Source organism: Stegostoma tigrinum, chromosome 4 (genome assembly GCF_030684315.1).
Source record: "Stegostoma tigrinum isolate sSteTig4 chromosome 4, sSteTig4.hap1, whole genome shotgun sequence".
NCBI lineage: Eukaryota > Metazoa > Chordata > Chondrichthyes > Orectolobiformes > Stegostomatidae > Stegostoma > Stegostoma tigrinum.
In genome coordinates this window covers 34,220,719-34,247,013 of record NC_081357.1, presented here as the reverse complement: position 1 = coordinate 34,247,013, position 26,295 = coordinate 34,220,719, and the positions used below count along the sequence as shown (strand labels likewise).

The 26,295-nt window shown below is 41.0% G+C and overlaps 1 protein-coding gene across 1 annotated transcript in view; it reads right to left on the bottom strand.

The window, feature by feature from the left end:
- ascc3 (activating signal cointegrator 1 complex subunit 3) overlaps positions 1 to 26,295 on the bottom strand; it is a 507,536-nt gene that overhangs the window by 60,367 nt on the left and 420,874 nt on the right. Inside the window, exons 36-37 of the mRNA XM_059645261.1 lie at positions 19,066 to 19,177; positions 15,349 to 15,483 (exon numbers count right to left, since the gene is read on the bottom strand). Of these exons, the coding sequence (XP_059501244.1) occupies positions 15,349 to 15,483; positions 19,066 to 19,177 (247 nt within the window). The remainder of the gene's footprint in view (positions 1 to 15,348; positions 15,484 to 19,065; positions 19,178 to 26,295) is intronic.

Here is a 26,295-nt window from a genome sequence, read left to right as displayed (position 1 = left end):
GTCTTCAAAATGTTTTTGCCTCAACAGATTCCTTGGGCAGAGAATTTCATAGGATTACCACTCAGTGAAGAAATTCCTTTACGTCTTAGTCCTAAAAGGCTTACCCCATATCCGTAGATTCTGACCTCTCATTCTGGACTCCCTGATCATTGAGCCCATCTATAGCTACCTTATCTAATCTTTTTCCTATAAGATGCATCCCCATATGTCTAAAACAGACTGAATATAGTCCTAACTAATTCAGTCATGCCCTGCATGTCAATCCCATATCGCGAGAATCAGTCTGGGAAATGTTCTTTGCACTCTCCCAATAATCAGAACATCTTTCCTCAAATAAAATGACCAGAACCGCACACAATAGTCCAGATATGGGTATTGCCCATGTCCTATACAGTTGCAGCTCCTGACGTCAAATCCTCTTGCTATGAAGGCCAACAGACAACATAGCCAGCTGCGCCTGCATGCTTACTTTCAATGACCAGTGTGCACCCAGATCTCAAAGCACCACCCTCTTTCCCAATCTATTGTCATTCTGATAATAGTCTACCTGCCATATCTATCATATCTCCACGCCTCTAACTCTCACTGCTGCTGCTCCAGCAACTATTGCCCACAAAGGCTCATGCTTTATCACACTCACAACTGCAAGCAAAATCATACTACTTTCACCTTCACCCATCAAAACTCCCACACCACTAACTCTGCATGTTCTTGTGCTGCCCAGTCACTTGGGACATCTTCCCACTTTTAATCTAATTGCATCAACAGAAAAAGCTGTACCACCCACATTCATCTCCCTTAATTACTGCCTCTCTCTTCGTCAGATGGTGGGCTGTCTGACATTCAGCTCCTCAGCTGTTATGAGGAAAGAGTCTCCAAGTGGCTGACTGATTGCACTCAAACCCTGCACGAGAATCAGAAGCTTCCCTTAACTTACTGTACTGGGCCCCACTGACTAAAGGCTTGACTTGACTGAGACTGTAACAACCATGACAAGTTTATCTCTAAGCTAAACAGAAAGACATTGTACCAATATCGTAAGCCTGTATCTCGAGCTGGGGTGACAAAGCTCAAAAAGGCAAGGCAAGGCAGAATGAAGCAAGACAAGTACATTGTGAGCAGGCTCAAGGTTAGCGAGGGATCAAGCGGAGGGGAGGCGATGGCCTCATGGTGTTATCGCTGCACTGTTAATCCAGAGACCCAGATAACGTTCTGGGGACCCAGGTTTGAATCCTGCCATGGCAGAAGTGGAATTTGAATTCAATAAATATCTGGAATTAAGAATCTAATGGTGACCATGAATCCATTGTCGATTGTAAGAAAAAACCCATCCGGTTTACTAAAGTCCTTTAGGGAAGGAAACTGCCATCCTTTCATCATATGGCCTACATGTCACTCTAGACTGACAGCAATGTGGTTGACTTTTAACTGCCCTCTCAGCAATTAGGAATGGGAAATAAATGCTGCCTAGCCAACGACGCCCTCATTCCGTGAATGAATTTTAAAAAATGCAAACAAGCTGGAGATGTCACTTCATCCATGAGCTGGGCAGGTGTTCATGGGTGCAAAGAATCTTTGCTGCATCAGCACAAAGGAAGTCATTGGTTTGCCCTGATATGTAGCACTGAACTACAGGAGCACACTGAAAGTGAACCAGTAAAATAGCATGAGGGTTCTTACAGACTGGCACATGTCAGTTGTCATTGTCCATGGACATGAAATGTCTGCTGCCCATGGAGATTTCCCAGAGATGTTGGCGTATGGTGTCCAACATGGAATGCCTTTGGTGTAAGCAGCAAATTAGAGTCAAACAAGATACCCGCCCTCACATCCCTGTCGAGAATTGTTGACATCTAGATTGCTCACAAGATATAAAGCTGTACTTTGATAATCCTCCTCAATAAACAACTCTCTGCTGTCTAGTGAGAATCTTGGTCAATATTGAGAATTTAGCTAAATATTTCAACGAGTTGGTCTCAATGCCAAGAAGAGCCTCGTTGGATTTCGTGTGTGATTCAGCCAGATTTGTTGCTGTATTTCACATTATTCAAGCCTCTATAAGAATTCCATCCTTAGATTTTAGGAATGTCTTAAAGAAGGAAATTGACATAAAGTCATTAAAATCAGTGAAGCACTCGAGGTCAGATTAGATTATTACAGTTACTTTTTTAGACTTCATTTTGTGGGATATGGGCATTGCTGGCTGTTCAGCGTTTACTGCCTGACCCTAGTTGCCCTTGAGACGGTGGTGGTGAGCTGCCTTCTTGAACTGCTACAGTCCACCTGCTGTCTGAGGACCTGTACTGAATTTCTGCAGTGCATCTTGTAGATAGTACACACTGCTGCTGCTGAGCATTGGTGGTGGAGGGAGTGGATGCAGTGTCAATCAAGCGAGCTGTTTTGTCATGGATGGTGTCAAGCTTCTTGATTGTTGATGGAGCTTCACCCATCCAGGCAAGTGTGGAGCATTGCATCACACTCCTGATTTGTACCTTGTAGATGGTGGACAGGCTCTAGGGAGTCAGGAGGTGAGTTACTTGCCATAGTATTCGTAGCCTCTGACCTGTTCTTATAGCAACTGTGTTTATGTGGCAAGTTCAGTTGAGTTTCTGATCAATGATAACTCTCAGGATGTTGATAGTGGGGGCATTCAGTGATGCTAATACCGTTGAATATCAAAGGCCAGTGGTTAGATTTTCTGTTATTGGTGACGGTCACAGCATTTGCGTGGCACAAATGTTATTCGTCACTTGTCAGCCCAAGCTTGTACATTGTCCAGATCTTGTTGCATTTGAACACAGGCTGCTTCAGTGTCTGAGGAGTACAAATGATGCAGAACACTGTGCACTCATCGGCGAACATCCTCACTTCTGACCTCATGATGGAGGGAAGGCCATTGATGAAGCAGTTGAAGTTCGTTGGGCCTAGGACACTAGCGTGAGAAACTCCTGCACAGATGTCCTGGAGCTGAGATGACTGACCTCAAACAACTACGACCATCTTCCCCTGTGTCAGGTATGACTCTAACCACCAGAGAGTTTCCCCCTTGATACCAAATGATTCCAGTTTTGCTAGGCCTACTTGATGCCACACTGCTTATGGTTGTGGGATTATGGATTGTTAGTAGGGAGGAAAATGAGTCCGCTCTTTGGCCGGTTTGGAAAAAAGGATGAGAATTTCAACACCAAGATGTGGCTTTCCCATGTGTCAATGTAGGTCAGCAACTCGAGGCTGTGAATTCAACGTCAAAGGGACTTGGTGTCAGAGGTGGGTGTTCTACTGGGTCACTGATCCACTGGAAGGAAAGTTGGGAACAAGCCAACAGGCTAGAAAGAAGCTGCACTAACTCTGGTAGTTTATACTCAATCAGGAGCATATCTTGCCCTCGGGAGCTTCTGGCCACCCTGAAAACTCTCAGATGGGTAATGGGGTAACTGAATGAAGAGACTCATGGAGGATCATGGCAGCCCCGAGAAGCTGAGTTTTAGGGTGAGAATGGAACCTAGAGTCAGGGATAGGATTGGATGGGTGGCAAATTCAGTCAGACAGGTGGCTCAGAGGGTGGGTGAGGTTATTTCAGAGGTGGGATTGTGCTTTTGATGCCCACAGGCACTCTGAAAGCAACCACTCCTTTCCTTTCTTCATGTCTGCTTTTAAAAATGCCTTGTCCATGTCAGCCATATTTTCGCATGTCCAGCAACTGAATCTCTTAAAAAGCCTAAACGTATTTTAAATATTTATTCATATATCATTTGGTCTACTAATTTTGGTGTTTGACCCTCCCCTTTCCATCATGGAGTGATCTTGGATGTGGGCGGTAAGGTGATGGGCTAGCTACCCAACTTACTTTCTTAAAAACTCGTACATTTATTAAGGGTTTCAATATTTCTTATCTTAAAAAAAGTCAATTACTTTCACTTGGAGAAGTGATGCTAGAAACTGACTGTTGAAGAATGTATATTGACAGACTGCATTAGCTCAGTATGTCAGATTGTCAGCTTAAGGTGGCTCCAGCAATAGCGTTTAGATACTTGAAATGAATAGATGCTATGCAATACAAAATGTCTGAGAGCTACTGGAAGCAGCAACTCACTTTATTCAAGCTTTTTCTATTCTGAAAAGCATGAAACCAAAGGCTGTCAATGTTACAAGCTGAATTCTAAATAAGAACATCCTGTAGTTTGCTGGATTCCACACATTTACAACTATCAAGGATCTTATTGTAAAAGGAACCAAGAAAATATTAATAGTTATATTTCTACATTAAGGGTGGTAATTATTCTTACACCTTAGATCAATTGTAGAGAGCTAGTGAGAAACATGGGACAAGGGTCAGAGTCAAACAGTTCAGTGCCTATATTAAATCCCGAGAGAGTTTCAAGTTGCACATTGACTTTGCAGTTTGAGGTATAAAGTGCAAATTGCTGATAGCTTTACAGATGACCGGGGTCATGAGTTTGAATGAGCTGGGCCACTATGCAAAGAGCAGCTAGAGGTCAGCACAGAAAGGTGATGGTGGGAACAAGTGATTTGAATAAACACACAGCCAAAGATATGTAAAATTTGATGCAATCTTTAAGTTCACAAAAGCAAAGATTGCAGTAAACATTAATTAAAATCTTTAAAAAAAACACATTATGGATAACATTTGCTTTTGTTTTAAAAATGACAGAATATACGGTAAATTTGTTTTTAACAACTTAGCTTATCAAACAATCAAACTACTGAAGAATACATAATCTTTTGGAGCGACTAGATGTTTGAATCTATATATAAACATACACAGGCTTATTCTTCAGACTTTTGTTCAAGGATACTACAAATAATGACAGGTTATGTGTCAGAGTATTTCTAATTATGTCTTTTCTATTCACAAAGCATCTTTTAGCAGGTGGGATCATTTATCTAGTCCATCATGGGAAAATGGTGCAGTGTGGTACAAAAATAGAAAATGTTACAGATACTCAGCAAGTCAGGCAGTATCTGTAGAGGCTGAAACAGAACTGATGCTTCAGGTCAATGGTTTCGCAGTAGGAAATGACCAAGATCCTGAGAAGATGCAGCTGCCTGAAATGTTGAGCTGGATATTGGATGCCCTCTGGTGGGCTCAAAATGCCCCCATGCTGGCTGGTGTGCTGGTTATTGGCATCTTATTCACTTCTGAGCCATTTTCTAGGTCAGTTATGGTGATGGCAACCTTCTACTGGTGAAATGAGGGTCTAGCTGTGGGTGAGATCTAGGTGGACAGGGCAGGGGAGACGATACTCGGAGGAAATTTCTAATTGACACATTTCCTGGCTCTGCCACTTGATTTTACTGGCTGGCCTGGACATTAGGTGTGGGACTCCAATTCCACAGATATAAATCACACTTGTCAGAAGAGGCCCTTATATCACCATTAGTTGATATCTAAAGGCCCAAATTCACTCATGGATGAGCGTATTACCATAATCTTCCCATACTGCAGTACTTACCATAGAATCCCAACTGTGTGGAAACAGGCCACTGGGCCAACACAGACCTTTTGAACAGCATTCCACACAGATCCAACCCCCTCAAGCCTATCCCTGTGACCCTGCATTTCCCATTGCAAATCTATGTAGCCTACACATGCCTAGACATTACGGGCAATTTAGCACAGCCAATCCACCCAGCCTGCACATTTTTGGATTGCGTAGGAAACTGGAGCACCTGTAAAAAACCCACACAGATGTGGGGAGAATGTGAAAACTCCACACAGACAGTCGCCCGAGGATGGAATCAAATGTGGGCTGCCAGCGCTTTGAGGCAGCACTGCTAACCTGGGAGAAGGGGGTGGTTTAAAATTTGAAAATTTGTGAGAAGAAACAGAAGATACAGGCCTTTCAGATCTTCAAGTCTACCTCACCATTCTGCTAGATCATGGTTGATCTGGCCCAAGGCCGCAACTCCTTTTAACATACCAGTTTCTCATAGCCTTCAACTCCTTGATAGTTCAAAAATCTGTTTTCAAAAAAATGAACTTTTTCGTCTTGTACTCACCAGAACAAGGACACACAAAAAAACTGACTATAGTGAAAGAAGCTTCATTTTATACAGAATCAGAAAGGGTACTGATTGGTTGGTTCATTAGTGGCATGGAGATGCAGCAAGAGCTGTGAACTGTCAATCTTAATTCTCAGACAAGACAGTCAGATTTTGATTTGTCAGGGCATTGCCATGGTGGTGGCAAAGTATTTGGTTGTCTCTGTGAACACTGGCTTTTGAAAAAGGTGGAAATGTGTATTCAAATTCCTTTTTCCTTTATTAAAAAAAGGGTCTTGAATACTCACTTGTGTACTATCTAACAGGCGCAAACACATCACACTGCATGCCAGGTTGATGATCTTCAAATGGTTGCTGGTGTAACTCTTAGCACAGTCTGGACTACTTAGGAAGTGATTTCCAAAGTGGAATCGCATCTAATGTTGGATATACTTTTCTGAGGCTCACTAGCACAAGCTGGTTGAGCATAGGCTGTGAATGGTCATCAACATGTGCTATTTGATATGCTCTGCCAGTCATTGGGGCATACGTTCTACCTACTTGATACCACATCAATATGGAAATTCAAATATCACATTTGTGTGGAAGACAAACTGCCTTTTTCACTTGATGGCGGCATCCTGTTAGTGGAGAAAACTACTCAGATTTGCTGCTTTGTAGCACAACAGACATTTGTCCAAAGTTTTGAGACACCATCCCATTCCAGGGTAACCTAGGGAAGACTGGTGATGGTAAACATCTCATTTCAGCATCTTCTGGAAATATTAATATGTGAAATAGTTTGCCAACACAAAGATGGCAATGGTGAGGTATAGTGATTTCACTGCATTTTTTTTAAGATAACTGCAGTTTTTAAAATATAGTGAAGTAGCTTTCTTAAAGACAAAAACCATTTTAGCTGTTTATTAGAATGCCTAGGCCTCAACAATAATTATACGTAATACTGTGAATTTAAAATAAAATCAAAAACTAATGTTGTATGTTTGATCTTACTTTGAAACGTTCTGCAGTTAGATCCTAATTTAAGGAAAAACCATAGAGAGATTTAGAGTACAGAAGGAAGTTGCTGTGTTTTGACTTGCTAAAAAAAAATTACTTATCCACATCACAATTGTTGCGAGACAGGAGTATTAAGGATTAAAAAATTAATTGAGTTATAATACAACATCAATCTGGGTTAGATTGTGGAATAGGCTTGAGGGGTTGAATGGTCTACAGCTGTTATGTTCAGTCCTATGTTTTGATGGAAGAGCCACATTCAACTGTTGGGTTTCTGAATCAAAGTGCACTCTCTCAGTTTTAATATAGTGTACACAAACATAGGTTAAATGGTATTAAACTATTACTTTGAAGATCAAGGATAATGTTCAATTCATAGCTTATTTTGGGAATCATCTGCCTTAGGAATCTGGGATTTCAAGGTTTTTCTACTTCTCAGTTTTAAATTTTTTCTTGATGCAACTCTGTTCAGAGTAGAACCTCCTATGATCGTCCTGCAAAGGTGTGCATGGCTGTGAAATTGAGGAGATACTTGTACAAATGGCGTGCTTCTACAGTGCTCACCTCAGTGGCAGAATACTGTGAAAAGTTATTGGTTCTGTGTGTATTCAAGCAATTCTTATAACTTAATGCACAGTGAGACCCTATCATTAGTCCAGCTTCTCCTGCAGCAGTGGCTTTGTTTGGAGCTGAGCTTTTCTCTCGCAAACCTTGAATGAAATTCTGAAGTAAATACATTGTTTTAGGTTCCTGACTACATTTTTACTAAAATCTCATAGTCATGACTGTGGCAAGCCGGAAGGGCTACATTTGTGGCAAATTACTTATTCAATTTTACTGAAATTTTCAAATGAAGTCTGATGTAACCACATTTAATAGATGCAAAGAAATTCACCTTAAGAGTGAACATGCCTGATTTTACCAGTACCTATCAGTGAACCAGAATTTACTGGAAAAATGTTAAAATTAATTCATAAGTAACCAAAAAATTGTGGCAACAAGATATGGGTTGCATAAAAAAAACCTCAAATGCTGGACAATTTACATTAATGAAATTGCTGGAAAACTGGGCCCAAAACATTAACTCTGCTTTGTCACATAGATACTGCCAGACATGCTGATTTTTACCAGCAACTTCTGCTTTTGATTCTCATTTTGTTCATCCACAGTTCTTTGGTTTTTATTTATTTATATTGGCAGCTTTGTGAAAATGTGAACTTAGTATGAATTTCACTACAAGCTTCAGAAATGTGCTGCATCTGTGCTAGAAGACAAATCAAACTCAGTACAGTACAGCAAGTTAAAGCTGCTACATTATGACAAAGATTTTTTCATGGCAATATTCTAATTTCTGAAATGTCATCCATTTTCTAAAGAATACCAATGAAACTGCACAATCTCACTTCTTTCGGCAGTGAATTATTCCTGGAGGTTTTTAAAATTTAAAATCAACATTGCTTTCTTTTTGTTCTTTGTTTCCTGCCCTTAGTCTACTTCTCCTTGACCATTTTTTGTTGTTTGTTTGTATCTATCTCAACTTGAGATCCCATAGTTTTCCTCTGTCCTTCCTATCTTTTTCCCTACCTTTCAATCTCACCAGTTAAAGAAATAAAAAGTTGGATATCTTATTCAAAAACTCCCAAATACTTTGTTAATCTTGTCAACTGCATAAATTTGAGATGCAAATATTTTTCTAGTTAAAGGATGAAGAAAGAAGTCTAACAAACGATTCATATCATGAAATGCCCTGCTCGAGAAAATTCTGGGCCATTGTTTCTATGTTGCATACTATATTAAAAGCAATGTACGATGAATGTTAGAAATCTGAAATTTAAAAAATTGCTGGAAAAACACAGCAGGACTGGCAGCAGCATCTGTGGAGAAAGAAATGTTTCAAATTTGATTTGGCTCTTTCAGAATGGGCTAGTTCTCCTTCAGTCTTGAGGACCTCATGTTGAACGTGAAATATGAACAATATTTTTCACTCCGCAGATGTTGCCAGACCGACTGAGTTTCACCAGCATTTTCTGTTCTATTTGTTTTACAGTACATCTTACTTCATGTTAAAAATTCATAACTTAGAAAAATATGAAACATTCCCAACATTTCAAACAGCAGTTTCTTTCACTTTGCAATATTGAAATGTCATTGGGCTTTTAAGGAAAAAAAATCCTGGTTGTCAGAAGACTATCAGATAAGCACAGATCTGTTAAGCAAAATATGTGTGCCACTTTGAGCTTTATATTACCAATTTAACAGAGAAGGTCTTCATTGGGTTATGAATAAAATTTCAACAGTGTCACTTCATTTATTAAAAGTCTGGGAAATCACACGCACAAGATGAAAAACTCCCTTGAGGAAAAGATCTCCTTAAATTTGCAATCATGTATTGAGACTTTGAACAGTCGCTTGTTTTGCTTACAAGCAGAAAATGAACTAGCTGTGTTGTATCTTCCTTGATCTGCCTCCATGCCCCAAGGATTAGAGACTCCACCTGAGCTTGTTTTATAAGCATCTGAAAAAATTAATCTCTCCTGGCAATGTTCCCATTGGGATACTTACGAATAATGATTTCACTTTCTTTCTTGCCCTCCGTGTCCAGTAGAGGTACTCCGCCTCTCCAACACCATGGATAAGGCAGAGGAAGTTAAAATTCCAGCTGTGGATTAGCAAGCAGTCAGGGATCCATCTGCCCATTCTGGCTGAAGCCTGGCTGCTGAATTGTTGAAGACGGAGTAAATGGTATAATGCTGTCTCGCTGATAACTGGGAATTTTAGCTGTTTATTCACACACACTGTACTGTAAAAGACTCCTTTGATTACCAACCCAAAAAAAACAATTCTATCAACATCCCAGGATGCAAGACATTTAATTGTTACCAGCCATTGGGCTTTGTGACAAGGTTCAACCTGTCTCAGATCAACTGCGACAGGTAAGACTAGTGCGGTAGGGTTAATTTCAGAAAGCATCTCAATAAGAAAAGGTAAAAACAGTATTTTCCATAAGCTCATACAAGAATGTTTGATCACTACCACAACCAAAAAGTAAAATTGAGAAAGGCCAAACTGTAAGCCACTGACCCTCTCCTAAATCTCCAAATACTTCCTTCTATTCCAATAAACAACAAAAATTCTCTACTGAATGCATAATTTGATAACGTCAGGATACTAATATCTATTCAGTGATTGCAAAACACCAATTTAACATCAACCTGAAGTATAATATGAAAAGATATTTGAGTGGCACGAGAGTGGTGTCACTTCGGAGGAGGAGGGGGAAAACGGAAATATCTATTCCCATATAAATTCTCTGCTGAAGCATGACCCATGTCAGTGCCCTAATCATGTTTCCACACCTGCACAGATTTCTTTAGCAGTCTGCCTAGATTCATTCCAAATAGGAGCCTCTTCTCTGCCTGAACTCCTGTGACATCACTTTCAAAACTGCGGCCAGAGAAATTTGAGGCACACAGCCATAGTTTTTATTTGCTAATGAGTTTTCTTGGGCATAGATAAAACAGATAGCCTGGTGATTTGATGCTTGGCTCTATAAGTTCTGCCGGCTGCTAAATCTTGCAGATCCTTTTGTCCCCCTGAGGCTAATCTGCCAACCCGAGCCATTTCTAATGTCTGAAGCTTGCTGACAATATTTCAATGAGTTTGACCCTGAAATAAACAGCCAGGTCAACACTCAGATGTTAGCTGGGTGAACATCTCACTCTATTTTATTTCTGGCTGCATTCTAGCCCACTCAGAAAATCTAAAACCTTCTGTTTTTAATGGACTGTAAATTAAATGAAAATATACAATTTTTCACCGCAAAACAGTATAGAATTGAACCATTATGGTGGAGAAGGAAGTAATTTGTCTCTGTTTCTATATATAACATTTTGCAAATGAGATTTTTGTTCTTTTCAGCAAAGGGAAGAGTAAATACTATGAACCTACAGCTATCTCAATAACATAGCAAATATGTTCAAACCTACAGTTAAACCAGCCAGGATGGATTAAGGCTTCAGTCAGCCTTAGAGAGCTTGGCCCGAGTGATGGATTCTATAAATGACTTTAGTATTTTCAGTTTTGGGAAGGGAAAATTGACCAAGCTTCCTGCTTGACATCATTGAAAGTATGTGATTGCCTGTCAGTAATATACTATGGAGTTGTTGATGCTGCAGATTTGTATCAAATGAAAACATAAATTGCTGGAGAAACTCAGCAGATCTGGCAACATCTGTGGAGAGAAAGCAGAGTTAAAGTTTCAAGTTCAGTGAAACATTTACACTCTGGGTGGGGCCTAGTCAATACAGGGGAAAACTAAAATTTCCAACCACTACTACTCTACTTTTCCTATAGGTATCTGCAAGATTTCTACATCTGCTCTTCTCATGCTGACTCATCTATAAAGATTCCCCAGCAAAGTTCTCAGTCTAGTTGAGGTCTTGTTCAAACTTGAGGGTTGGAGTCCAGAACAAATTTTGTTAAAGCCTAGTTTCGTGATCACTGAAACAGCCATGCCTGTACTAACATCCATTAGAACTGGGTGACCATTCAACCAGACGTTTATTTTGATTGGTAAGTAATTTAACTGTTCCAAACAGATGTGGGTGGACCTTCCAGGGTATGCATTCTCCTGGATTCCAGCGTATGAGTTTTCTAACTCCACTTAGGTCGAGAGGAACTCTTCCTGTGCCAACGTGTCACCATAGAAATAACTCTGCAGAGGATGGCATTCTGTCACCAATTCACCCTTTATTTACATGTGAAAAGTCCTTGACACTGCTTCAGCCTCCTCAGAGCCACCTCTCAGAGTGAGCAGAACCTCTGATGCTCCTGTTTATATATTTCAGCCAGGGCTTCCTGATTGGGCCAGATTAATAGTACCAATTAGAGAACTCATTCTATGAAGTCCACCTGACTCACCTTGTTACAATCACTACAGAGTCAAACTCGCTGGTGTTGTTTTTCTTACTAAGGTGAGCATTTCCCTGAGTAACTGTGGTTTTCAAGTAAGTTGCTCACCAGGCAATGGCTAATGGCAAGATTAGATCTGATGATCTTAGTTGGAATCTGTTTTGGTATTAGGTACTGCTGGGAGAACCCCTTCTGCACATAATTAACCCTGACAATGTGTGCATGCTTCTCAGCTGCTCTGTCATTGCTGCCTTCCTCTTTCTTTGTACCATATTCTTCAGAATAGAAATAACAACCTTCTTCTTACCTTTCTGCTCCTCAGATGTTGGATCTCTGGGCATGGCATTTTCCTCATCCAGATGTGAGTTGCTTTACTGCACAATGTTGAGGAGGCCGTAGCACATCACTACCATTCTGCACACTGCAGGGGAATACTGCGGTTCTCCACAAGAAGTTCAAGGCACCTAATGTGCATTTTAAGATTGCCAACAGCCTGTTCTATATTACTCCCTGTCAACACCCAGCTTTTATCCATTTATGCTCAGTTTGCACCCGCCCATGAGGCGTCATTTCCCAACTTCTGCAAAGGAGTTATCCCTTTTTCTCCCAGAGGTTCAACACAGATTTGCAAATGGATAAAAAATCTCAGGTAGTTGGGAGGAGTCATGGCGGCTAACTAGGACCTTTGTGAAGACTTGAAGAAAAACTTGGCTAATGTCACCAACTACCTGGACATTGAGTGAATAAAAGGACATTCCCTTCGTGAAGGTGCCTAGTTGCTGATTTGGAGCTTTTATGGCAATATTAGGGGCAAACAAAAATCCTGTGCATCTGAGTGAAGCTGATATGTGTTTTCCAAATCAACAGGGAACTGAATATGCTTCCCCTCACAAACAGAGTATCAGTTACTACCTTCACTACTACAGATCACTGAAGGTGGCAGTGCACTTAATAAGGTAGTAAAAAAGGCCTGTGGAATGCTTGCCTTCATCGAAAAGGGCATTGAGTATAACAATAAGCAAGTTATGCTTTATAGAACTTTAACTCGGCTACATTTGGAATACAGCATACAGTTCTGGTCACCACACCACCAGAAGGATGTAGATGCTTTGGAGAGGGTACAAAAAAGATTTACCAGGATGTTGCCCGGCATGGGAGATTTTAGTTACGAAGGATGGTTAGATAGTCTGGGTTTCTTTTCACTGGAGTGCAGAAGATTGAGGAGCAATTATGACTGGCTTAGATAGAGGGGAGAGTATGAGGCTTTTTCCCCACAATGGAAGGGGCAATTACTAAGGGACACAGGTTCAAGGAGCAGCAGGGTGGGGAGTTTGAGAGAGATGTGTGAAGCATATTTTCAACAGAAAGGGTGGTGAGTGCCTGGAATGCACTGCTAAAGGAGGTGGTGGATGCAGACACAAGAGCAGCACTTAAGTAGTAGCTGGACGAATACATGAATAGGAAGGGTCAAGAGGGATATGGATCCCGTAAGCAAAGACTGTTTTAGTATGGAGGGGCAAAATGTGTCAGCACAGGCTTGGAGGGCCAAAGGGCCTGTTCCTATTTTCTTCTTTGTTTGTTCTACCCTGATTTGACTGTGTGTGGCTGACTATGACATTCTGGATAGGTCTCCTTCTGAGCCCCAGAAAGACCCTGATATATAAACATGTAAAGGCATGGTAACCTTTACAACTACTGGCAGGACATAAGAATGGGCAGACCCTGTGGTCTGAGATCTTCTTGTTAGTTACAAGTTAGTGGCCATAATCTTAGCTAAGCCTCAGCTGCCTTCAGCACTGGTTTTGTCATGACTTTAGAGGTTGGTATATCTCCCCCTAACTAGTTGCCACCAAACTCCTTGTAGAGTCATAGAATCAGAGCATGGATACAGGTCTTTTGGCCCAACATATCCATGCTGAACAAATTTCCTGAACAGACCTAGTCCCATTTGACTGCATTGGCCCATATCTCTCTAAGCCTTTCCTAGCCATCACTTGTAGAAATGACTTATGAATGTTGTAATTGTACCCACCTCTACCATTTACTCTGGAAGCTCATTCTAATAACGTACCATGCTCTGTGTGAAAACGTTCCCATCGGGTCCTTTTTAAATCTTTCTCCCCTCACCTTCAGCCAATGTCCTCCAGTTCTGGACTCCCCTACCCTTGGGAAAAGCCCTTAGGTACTCGCCTTAACTATTCCCCTCATGATTTTATAAACCTCTATAAAAGGTTCCCCTTCAACCTGCAACAGTTCAGGGAAAAAACCCTAACCCTTCCACTTGGTACACGGAGCGGTACCTTTACTTTGTGACCTGGTATACTCCCTCTCATGCTCCTGAGATGCTGCTGGGCCTGCTGTGTTCATCCAGCTCCACACTTTGTTATCTTGGATTCTCCAGCATCTGCAGTTCCCATTATCTCTCTTGTCTCTGGTTGTTTGAATTCCCTTCCGTCTACGACATCTATGTGCAATGGTGCCTGCCCATGTTGTCTCGTCTCTTTTAAAATGTGCAAAGCTTCATTTTCACACCATTTTCTTCCTGCCATCTGTATACCTGAATTAGGCAGGGGAGAAGAATGCCAATTGCACTTATCCGACCCTCCTACTCCCTTCTGATTAAGCCAGACATTTGTAATCTATTTGTTGCCACTGCATTTCAGCGGTTTTAAATGGGTCCCTGCGTGTGTCCAAATTGGTATCCTTACCAATCCAAGCAACTTTGCAAAGATTAGACCTTCCACTACCAGGTATAACTCCACAAATTATACTTCCCAGTCCCTCCTCACAAAAATCAATCTGACTGCAAGTAGTTGCAGTTTTGCATATGCTGCTGCCTCTGTGAATTGCGTGCATTCTGTGCTGACTCAATCCAATCACCACCTGCTGTCTATTGGCCAAACGGTGGTTGGGTTTTTTGCAGTCTCCATTCTCATTTTTGCTAAGACCAAGAGGTGCAAAAATTCTTGCCAGTATTGCTGGCCATGCAATGCAGCACTCATAGCACTGAAGTGGAGTGTCAGCCTAGAATAAGTTCTGAATGGATTCGACTCCACAACCTTAGGAATCAAAAAGCTAGTGTTACCATAAAGCTGGATCCAAAATAAAAATCGTAAGTGCAAATTTGTTCTTTAAAACCTTCAATCATAAGTAGCATAAATGACAATGTAGAGACATTCTGACAAATGGCACAAAATGGTGACCACAACAGCCCCCAGTTTGTTCACAGCCCTTAATAATGTATACAAGATCCTTCCATTTTAACATATTCATTACACCACAACCGCAATACAATGCATACATTTTCAGGTTAAAATGTCAAAATCTCTCAGCACATATTGCATGAACAGCTCCTACATTTGAGCAAGATGGATTTGAGATTCCAGCAAATACAGTGCAGCAACATGTACTCACCGTTAGAACAGAAAGCAAGTCTTCCACACAACAATCTGCTTTCATCTGGCTTTTGAACATTCTCATAGTTTGGTGTTTCAAATAGTAATAAGAGGCTATACGGCCTAAGTCCAGCGACTGGAGGCTGCGATTATCCTATGAGACAAAAATGTGCATAGTTAAAAAATGAATCTAGAATTAAATGTCAAAAAACTTCTTGATATTTGAGGCAAATTTCAGTGTTCCCTGCATGAGCAGTAACCTGCAAGAGACGACATGCTCATTATAGAAGCCTCTGATTGTAAGCAGGTTCTTGATAGGTTAGCTAGGTCAGGTTGCATTACCTTTAGCTGAAATTATACATTTGGTGCTGTCTGAATAAATTCTTAAATACAGGAAAAGATCTGCAAATGATTTATTATAAGATAATAAAATGTGAGGCTGGATGAACACAGCAGGCCCAGCAGCATCTCACTGATGCAAATGATTTATTATTTGTTTTTAAACCATGCTGATGCAAAAAAAAAATAAGATATTTGCTGCGGAAATATCAACACATATTGGCATATTTCGCTTAACGAGAAAAAGGTGGACCTTCCCAAAAAGGTTTGATTTTAAAATCAGAAGGGCTTTTCCTATCTTTTGTTAGGTACTAATCTCTGTGCACAACTGGAACTGCTAGCTGGATGATTTACACGTACAAGCAGGACAAAAAGTCTGAGTTCCAAAAAAGAAAATGAAATACTTTTGTACACAGGGAAATTTGTGAAATCAGGCCGTCCCAAATCATGGGGTGCCTTACTGGCATGCAGTAAAGCCAATCTGCATGTAGTAAACATAAAATAGCTAGAGGGCTAAGGGCCATACGGCTGCTCTCTCATTAGAGACAGAGAGATAACTAGCGGTATGTTTAACCTGAAGGTCACTGCGTCTCAGGCGAGGGGTGAGGTTGAGAAGGCAGGAGTTTCATGGTACCCTCAGGTTCTACGTACAGATAGATCTCACAAGTAGCAATGTGATAATAATTAGACAACATATTTCTTTATGATGTTGGGCAGGGTTAAATATTGGCCAATGCATTGGTAAAATGTTCCCTGCAAATCCTTGAAATAACTTCAGCAGATCTTTCTTGTTCATTTAAGGGAACGGGCCTTAGTTTAAAGCCTCACATGAAAGATTGCATCTCTGACAGTGCAACATTCTTTCAATGCTGTAGTGCAGTGTCATGTTGGATATTGTGCTCATATCATAATCAGAGTCATACAGCATGGACACAGACCCTTTGGACCAACCAGTCCATGTAGAATGTAATCCCAAACTAAACCAGTCAAACCTGCGACTTTCTGGCTCAACAGCAAGATCCTGCCACTGAGTCACAGTTGTCACTCAAGAATAGTGGTAGCTGAACATTCAAACTTACTACTAGGCATCTAATATTTATACAAGTAGCAGCTATTTAAAAAGAAAGACAATTACGACAAATGTCAGGCTCATAGTACAGAACCATGCTGACTGCAAGAAGCATAAAAGAGAACAAAAAACGTAAACAATCAAAGCAAAGTCAATGTATGAGAATAGATATTTGGATTTTATAAATGGGCTCAACTGGTGCAGTGATAGTTTCACTACCTCTGGACCAGAAGGTGAGTAGTAACATGTCTGACCAGGCTGATAAAAGGGCTGGTCAAAGGATGGGGTGGAACTGACTGGGGACCAGATAGAAAGCATGGAACATGGGTAAGGACCTAAATGAGTACTGTTAACCAGTCCTCACTGAAGGAAGGGAGGCTGCTAAAACCTCAGTAATAGAGAAATTGGGAGAGTCAACTAGAGAACATAAAAACAAAGGGACTCAAAAGGCTGACACAATGTTAAAACTGAAATATTGCAGTATGCATCAGAACATGTAATTTCATGCCTTGGTTTTCATGAGGTTATTGACTTTTGTCTCGCCATGATTTTGAAGCCCAGATGGGGGCTGCTGTGTTTGTGCTGGCTTGAAGTAGTCACATTAACTTGCCCTTTGCTCGAGATGTGCAAATGTTTTTCTCCTGCAAGTATTTATCTGCTCCCTTGAGGAAGTTAACCAGTGATGTGAGGGAGGCCGGGTTCCCAGTGATCCATGAAAAAAACGTGGCTGGGAGGAGCATTCTGACACCTTCCAGCTTCACCTAAGTTTGGTAATTTCTTTATTGGACTGATTGGCAGAGTGGTTTCCCCAACTGAAGTCTGTGACAGTTATTACCTGTTGGTTGATCATGACAATAACAATAACAGTCTTAAGGGGAACCAATCTTGGAGGGGAGAAACCTCAAAGACTAAGGGTAAAAACCTGGAAGACAGAATTTAAGAAACAACAGTGTGGAGCTGGAGGAACACAGCAGGACTGGCAGCATTAGAGGAGCAGAAAAATTGATGTTTTGGGTTGGCACCATTCTTCAGAAATGATTTCTGAAGAAAGGTCTCAACCCAAAATGTCAACTTTCCTGATCCTCAGATGCTGCCTGGCCTGCTGTATTCCTCCAGCTCCACGCTGTGTTGTCTCTGACTCCAGCATCTGCAATTCTTGTTATTTCAGACAGAATTTAATGTGAGAAAATGAATTTGTCAGTAATGATAGAGGAGTGAACATTACTCAAATTGAGAGAGAGTGCAGAAAGCTGCAGTCACTAGAGATTTGGAGGCTCTTGTGGATGCAAGTTCAGCAAACGGACTTTATTTCAAAGGGAATGGAGTACAAAAATGTGGAAGTCTTGCTAAAACTAACAAAGCGCTAGCCAGACTGCACCTAGAATACTACGGACCCCTCAGTTAAGACAAAAAGATGAAAAGATAAAATCGTCATAGTCCTAGAGGACCAAAGGGCTGCAATCTCACTAGAGACAGAGAAAGATGACTGTGGTGATTAAATCCGAGTGTCACCACATTTCAGGTGGGGGGCATTGTGGAGGTAACCTTTAACGTGACCTTGGTTGGTGTGAGAACTGAACCCATGCTGTTGATGTCATTCTGCATTGCAAACTAGGTTTCCAGCCGGCTGAACTAAGCAATGCCGAAGGAAAGATACACTGGCATTGGAGGCAATCCAGAGTTGATTTGCTCACTTGATTCTGGGCAAGGAGGGATCTTCTCACGAGCAGAGGTTGTGTAGGTTGGGCTATATGCTTTGGAGTATTAAACAACAAGAAAAGGCCGTATTGAAGCAAATAAGATCCTTAGTGGGATTTTTCCTCTTCCAAGAGAATCTTGGATCAAAGGGCATAATCTCAGAGTAGGGGTGGAATTTCTTTTCCCAGATGGTAGTACATTTGTGGACATTTTTACCACATTGATGCGTCAAGGCTGAGTCATTAAATGTACTATGGGCTCAGAAAGACACTTCAAACCAGTTAGGGTTTCAAGGGTCATGTGGAAAAGGAGGAAAATTTAGTTGAGGATTAACAGATCAGCAATGATCTCAGTGAATGATGGAGCAGGCTTGATGGGCTGAATGGTTTACTTTGGAAGTGAAAGTGGAGGTTAATGTTCTAATGTTCCCTTATTTGTGTAGGCAAAACACTAAATCCTTGTTTCAGATTTGATGGAGTTGGGGAGAAATGTAAAGGATGGTTTTTGCTTGGCTTTAACCAAAATGGCTGGCAGGAAACACTCACGCACACCTCCAGTTGGATCTTTAAACAATAAAATGCAGACAAATATCAGCATTAAGCATGAATAGGCTTATAAAGACAGCTTTACCTCCTCTACTGAAATGCAATAGGAATATTCCAGATCCGCAAGAGACTTCTCCACGAGGTTGGAGAGATATTTATTCATGGTGTCATGGTTAATATCATCTAAGTTGTAATAGCTATAAGGAAAAGATAGAAAAAGAAAACATTACAAGTCAAAAGGTTGGTTTATGTTCCAGAGATAATGGGAACTGCAGATGCTGGAGAATCCAAGATAATAAAATGTGAGGCTGGATGAACACAGCAGGCCAAGCAGCATCTCAGGAGCACAAAAGCTGACGTTTCGGGATGAAGGGTCTAGGCCCGAAACATCAGCTTTTGTGCTCCTGAGATGCTGCTTGGCCTGCTGTGTTCATCCAGCCTCACATTTTATTATCTTGGTTTATGTTCCACCATGTTCAATACAGGCTGCTGTTTACATCCACTTTGACAGACTTCGAATGTGAATCAAATACTAATCAAATTTTAACCAACTTGGTGTGTGCTTACTGAATCACTTTGTCCATTGGTTAAAGGGCTAAAACAATTACATGTCTTAGGATAGCACAGCAACTATTTCCTATGTCTGTAGAATAACAGCCAGTCATATACCTACATTTTGAAGTAGAATTATACTGCCATAAAGGGAAACACCATCTCTTGCACTTACAAACATCAAGTGCTAAAGTATCAATTTTATGGTAAAAGAGGACAGCTCCCTCATTTCTTCAGATTTGATTGTTGTACTTGATTTGCTGGCTGTATTATTAAGGAAATGTCAGAAAACTGGCAGTAGATTATATCTGAAATCTGCTACCCGGCAAATACCTCAACTAATGAGTTTGCTAGCTGAAGAAGTCTCACGATGCACATTATTTCTGCAAGATATGCTATTCCATTTTAAACACATCAGGCAACTGACATTCTACAGCCCAATGCACACTCCGATGACTCAGACTAGTCAACTCTCTCCCCAAATACCAATAAAAATTGGGGATTTGCAAGTTGCCAGAATTGGAAGAGTTCTCTTGTAGTACATAATAGAGATAGTTTATATCAACATCAGAATTATAGGTTAAAGAAAACAAATAACATTAATCACTATCAATATGTCAAAAAGGCTGACATTGGATGTGCTGTGGCCAATAATGGGAACAATATACAGTAATGTGTCAGGTTCGGTTTTAACACTGTCTGCAATCACAATGTTAGGAGTTCACAACAGAAGTAGGACCAGAAGCAGTATACGGATAGGTAGCTTTTTAATTATTCATGTGTACAGGCAAAGCATCTGAAATGTTCTATGGTGTGGTAACAGTTAATTCTTGTGTATCAATCATCTACTCCTAAACCACCTTCATTAACGATTGTAACATCAGTGGTTCAAGCTGGACGTGATTCATTCTTAGTTTTTAAATGGTCCCTGTGCATTTTTGGATATTATGATCGTTTAAAAACTTCTTTCACCATGATAGTTTTCCATAGAATAGTGACAAGTCTGGACAGACATCTGTGAAGGGTCCAAACATCCTTGCTATTGATTTGGTCTGTTTAATCTGGCCAAGAACAATATTGTTGCTGCTGACAGAACATCTGATATCTGGATCACAGTTAGTATGGTTTAAAAACGAAGGCAAAATTTCCGGTCATATCACTTCTTCGTCTTTGCATTGAACATTTTCCACTCCTATTTTCATTGAATCCTTAGACTAAAATATCAAAGATTTCACTGATTTAATTTCTAAGCTTATAATTTCAGAAATTATATCTGAATGTTTCACCACCGACTTATGAAAATCAAGCTTACCTAGATACTGTAGTCAATGCAAAAATATGCTTTTGTACTTTAAACAGTAACATTGCTAGTACTCTTTGTTTCAGAGAACAGGAAAACAAACAACAAAGAGAATTACAGCACAGGAGCAGGCTCTTTGGCCCTCCAAGCCTGCACCGACAGGCTGTTCAACACAAGCCTCCTATCCTTCTGGGGACCATAATCCTCTATCCCCATCCTACTCATGTATTTGTGAAGGCTTTAAAAGTCACTATTGTATCTGCTTCCTCCACCTCCCCTGGCAGCCTGTTTCAGTCACCCAACGCCCTCGGTGTAAAACATTTGCTTCGTATATCACCTTTAAATCTTTCCCTTGGCATCTTAAGCCTGTGACCCCTAGTAACTTACTCTTCCATCACAGGAAAAAGCTTCTGGCTGTCCATTCAGTCCGTACCCTTCATAATCTTGTAGACCTCTATCAGGTCACCCCTCAACTTCTGTCGTTCCAGTGACAACAACTAAAGTTTCTCCAACCTCTCCCCATTGCTAATCGCTCTTCCTCCTTACATCCTGGTAAATCTTTTCCGTACCCTCTCCAAAGCCTCCACATCCTTCTGGCAGTGTGGTGACCAGAATTGAACATAATATTCCAAATGCGGCCTAACTAAGGTTCTATAAAGCAGCAACATTACCGGCCAATTTTTAAGTTCAATGCCCCGGCCGATGAATAAAAGCAGCCCAATGCCTTGTTGACTACCTTCTCCACCTGTGTTGCCACTTTCGGTGACCTGTGTACCTGTACACCTGTACACCCAGATCCCTCTGCCTACAGTACTTTTACCGATTCTACCATTTACTGTATATTTTCTATCTGGATTAGACCTTCCGAAATGTATTACCTTGCATTTTTCTGGATTAAACTCCATCTGGCATTTCTCTGCCAAGTCACCAACCGATCTATATCCTACTGTATCCTCTGATGGTCCTCATTGCTATCCACAATTTGACCAATCTTTGTATCATCTACAAACTTACTAATCAAACCAGTTACATTTTCCTCCAAATCATTTATATATATATTACAACTAGCAAAGGTCCCACATTGATCCGTGAGGAACGCCACTAGTCAAAGCCCTGCATTCAGAAACATACCCTTCCACTGTTAATCTGTCATCTATGATCTAGCCTGTTTTTTATCCATCTTGCAAGCTCAACTCTGACCCCATGTAACTTTACCTTCTGTATCATTCTGCCATGAGGGGCGTTGTTAAAGGCCTTCCTGAACAACATGACAACATCTACTGTCCTAACCTCATTGATCATCTTTATCACTTCCTCAAAAAACTCAATCAAGTTAGTGACATACAACCTCCCTTTCACAAAACCATGTTGACTCTCGCTGATACGCCCACTGATTTCCAAGTAGTAATAAATCCTGTCTTGAAGGATCCTCTCCAATAATTTCCCTACCACTGACATAAGGCTCACCAGCCTCTAATTAGCTGGATTATCCCTGTCACCCTTCTTAAACAAAGGAACATTGGCTATTCTCCAATCCTCTTGGGCCTTCCCTGTAACCAGTGAGGATACAAAGATTTCTCTCAAGGCCCCAGCAATTTCCTCCCTTGCCTCCCTCAGTATTCTGGGGTATATCCCATCAGGCCCTGGGGACTTGTCTACCTTAATGTTTTTCAAGACCCCCAATACCTCCTCCCGTTTGATCTCAACATGACCCAAACTAACTGCACACCCTTCCCCAGCCTCATCATCTACCAAGCCCTTCTGTATGGTGAATACTGATGCAAAGAACTCATTTAATACCTCATCAATTTCCTCTGGCTCCATACATAAATTCCTTTCACTGTCCTTGAGTGGGCCGACCCTCTCCCTGGCTACCCTCTTGCTCTTTATAAATGTACAAAAAAGCCTTGGGACTCTCCTTAATCCTGTTGGCTAATATCTTGTCATGAACCCTTTTAGCTCTCCTGACTCCTTGCTTAAGCTTCTTTCGACTGCCCTTGTATTCTACCTTAGCTTCATGTGTTCCCAGCCTCCAACCCTTGACAAATGCTTCCTTGTTCTTTTTGGTTAGGCTTACAATATCACTCATTATCCAAGGTTCCCCAAACTTGCCATACTCATCCTACATCCTTACAGGAATGTTCTAGTCCTGAACTCCCAGCAACTTACACTTGAAAGCCTGCCTATACATATTGATTTGCCCTCAAACATGTGCTTCTAATCTACATTCTTCAGTTCCTGCCTAATACTGTTGTGATTAGTATTCTGCCAAATTAGCACCTTCACCTGAGCCATCAGTACCCTAAGGCTTACTGAATCGTGATCACTGTTACCGAACTGCTCCCCTACTAAGATGTCGACCAGTCCAGTCGTTCCTGTTGTTTCCTAAATGGGCTATCTACATACTATTTCAAGAAGTCCTCCTGGATGCTCCTTACAAACTCTGCCCCAAGCACTGGCTGAGTCCCAGTCAATATATGGGAAATTAAAATCACCCACGACAACTACCCTGTTACTTTTACATCTTGCCAAAAATTGCCTGCATATCTGTTCTTCTATCTCCTGCAGGCTGTTGGGAGGCCTGTAGTAAACCCCAAACATTGAGACTGCACCCTTCCTGTTCCTGAGCTCTACTCATTTTGTCTCAATGCATGAGCCTTCTGAGGTGTGCTCCCGCAGTACAGCTGCGATATTCTCCTTAACAAGTAGAGAAACTCCCCCGCCCCATTTATATCCCTCCCTATTCTGCCTAAAACATTTGTATCCTGGAACATTAAGCTGCCAATCCTGTCTGTCCCTTAACCAAGTCTCTGTAATAGCAACAACATCATAGTTCCAAGTACTAATCCAAGCTCCAAATTTATCTGCCTTACCAGTTACACTTCTTGCATTGAAACAGACGCACTTCAGTCCACCAGATCCAATTTGATCAGCACCCACACCTTGCCTGCTCTTCCTCGGAGTCTAACTGGCCCTTTTCTCTAGCTCCCCTTCAGTCAATTTACTTTGGCTTTGCTTTGCCATCCCCACCCCCAGCCCCACCCCTGCCCCAAAGCTAGTTTAAGCCCTCCCGAGTGACTACTCTGAGCTTAAACCTTTTGGTCCTGCCCCTGCTTCCCCTTCCACTCAGTACTGCAAACCTCTCTCCTTTGTTTTAAGATATAATTGCAAAACCTTGCTTTTCGGCTAAAAAAGGATTGAATATATCCTTAATTCTGAATGTAATCTTATACTGTGCTAGAGATTAATTGATTAGAAAGAAAACCATTATCTTGAAATACAATGGTTCCCTTACAAAATGTAAGCCTTAAAAGTTAAATCTTAATGTTAAAATTCCTCAAAATGTTAGGTTGGTACACAGAAGCTTTACATTGCTTCCTAAGAAAGTGCAGTGGAGCAGAGTGGAAATCTAGGAGTTTGGTGAGGGAGGGAGTTGGGTCAGCAGGCAAGAAGGTGCTCCGCCTTTAGTCAGCTTCCAACAAAGGATAGGTTGAAGAGATACACGAGAGGGGCATGAGCCAGAGGGCATTTGTCTCTTTCAACCCCCCAACACTAAGAACATTCAGAGACCAATGGAAGGTAATGTTGCAAAGAAAAGGGTAAACAATTGGTTGGTGAGTATTTTGCTTACTTTTGCTCAAATGAAGGTTGGGGGGTTGGGGGGGGTGGTGGGGAGAGAAAAGAAGACATAGGAGTTAGAAGAGAAGAGAATCCAAATGTGGTGGTCCATACATATACTGACAATGCAGTAAAATTATGAGACAGCTTCTGCCACTGTATTTGAGAAGATAGATGCTAAGCTAAGAGGTCAAACCCCAATGAGTGTGAAAGTCTCGCAAAATGGTTGAGGTCAAAACATTGAGATAACAAGGTGTAGAGCTGAATGAACACAGCAGGTCAAGCAGCATCAGAACAGCAGGAAAGCTGACGTTTCGGGCCTAGACCCTTCTTCATAAAAAGATTTTCTGAAGGAGGGTCTAGGACAAAATGCCAGCTTTTCTGCTCCTCGGCTTGTTGTGTTCATCCAACTCTATATCTTGTTATCTCAGATTCTCCAGCATCGACAATTCCTACTTTGTCTGAGGTCAAAACATTCAACGTTTTCAAGGAGGAGTTACATATAGCTCTTCGGGCTAAGGAATCAAAGGGTACAGGAGAAAGCAGGAACCGTGTATCAAGTTACGATCAGCCATGGTCAAACTGAATGGTGGATCAGGTGCAAATGAGCAAATGGCCTATTCCTGCTTTAATTTTGTCACTGGGTGACACATTGTCAGAGAGTGGAAATCCTTGATAAAGACTGCTGCAAAGTGCTTCAAAATCGTGTGAAGAACTGTAGTTAGAGAGAAACTGCAATGCGAGTTTAAAAGAGATTATATCTATTGGCAGTTTATTGTCAGGAATAGAAAGGGACATGTGCAGGAAGAGAAGAGTCAGGGAGGATGAAGGTGAGAGAAGGCTGGAGAGAAGTAGAAGCTGCCAGGAAGAAGTAAATCAATTTTTAAAACAATTCTGTTAAGTGGTTAATTATCACTTACTGAGTGACATAGAAATATTTTTCAGTTACATGTTTCTTTTGTTTAAAGAAATGAGCTTCACACTTGTTTTAGGAAAGCGTGGAACTAGGGACCCACTAATAGGAAATTATCTGCAGCCTCAGCCTGTGAAGATCATTTACCTGTTGTTTTTCAGTCAGCAGTAATCTGTCCGGTCCCTTTGGACAGCTGTTTCATTGTACACCCCAGCAACAAGCTAATTGACTTGTCTTATCATTCCCTTTAAATACGCATTTTATTATACACCCTAGTAACAAAAGTAATTGAGTTGTCAAAAGCTTCAATTTAAAAGGCTAGCCTCACAGGGTTCCTCAGTGAACGGCTCATAACCTGCATGCAAGCAGGGTTGAATATTTACACTGCTGTTAACAGGTGCTGAGATGTTAAATGATTCTAATAGCTCGGGGTGTACTGAGAGAATCAGCAGGATAAGAATTATAGCCCTGTTTGAACACAACAATTACTTGTCCCATGAGAGGAGTCAAAATCAGAGGCAGTTTTATACTAATAGCTGCTAGCACATGGGGTAGACTGGCTAACTTCCATTAGTAGCCTTCTGAGAAACACAGAACAATTCCCTCGGGTATCATAAACATGTATAATCAAAATTTCAAACATTCCTATAAAACCATCAAAACAGTGGTGCAGAGATGACATTATTATTTTAGATGAAATAGATAGATTTGTAATAAATTTTAAGATCACAATACATATCATTTGAAGAATAATTATGTTTGGAAGCATGACGACAACTGAATTATGAAAATCACATTTTGAAAAGAAACTACAGCCTTGGTGTCTCCCAGTGTTACAAAAGTATAAACATTCAAAAGACAGGCTATGTCGATGCAATGAGAGAAACTCAACAGTAATGCCTGGGAGAGGCGGAAGAAAAGGGGATAGCATG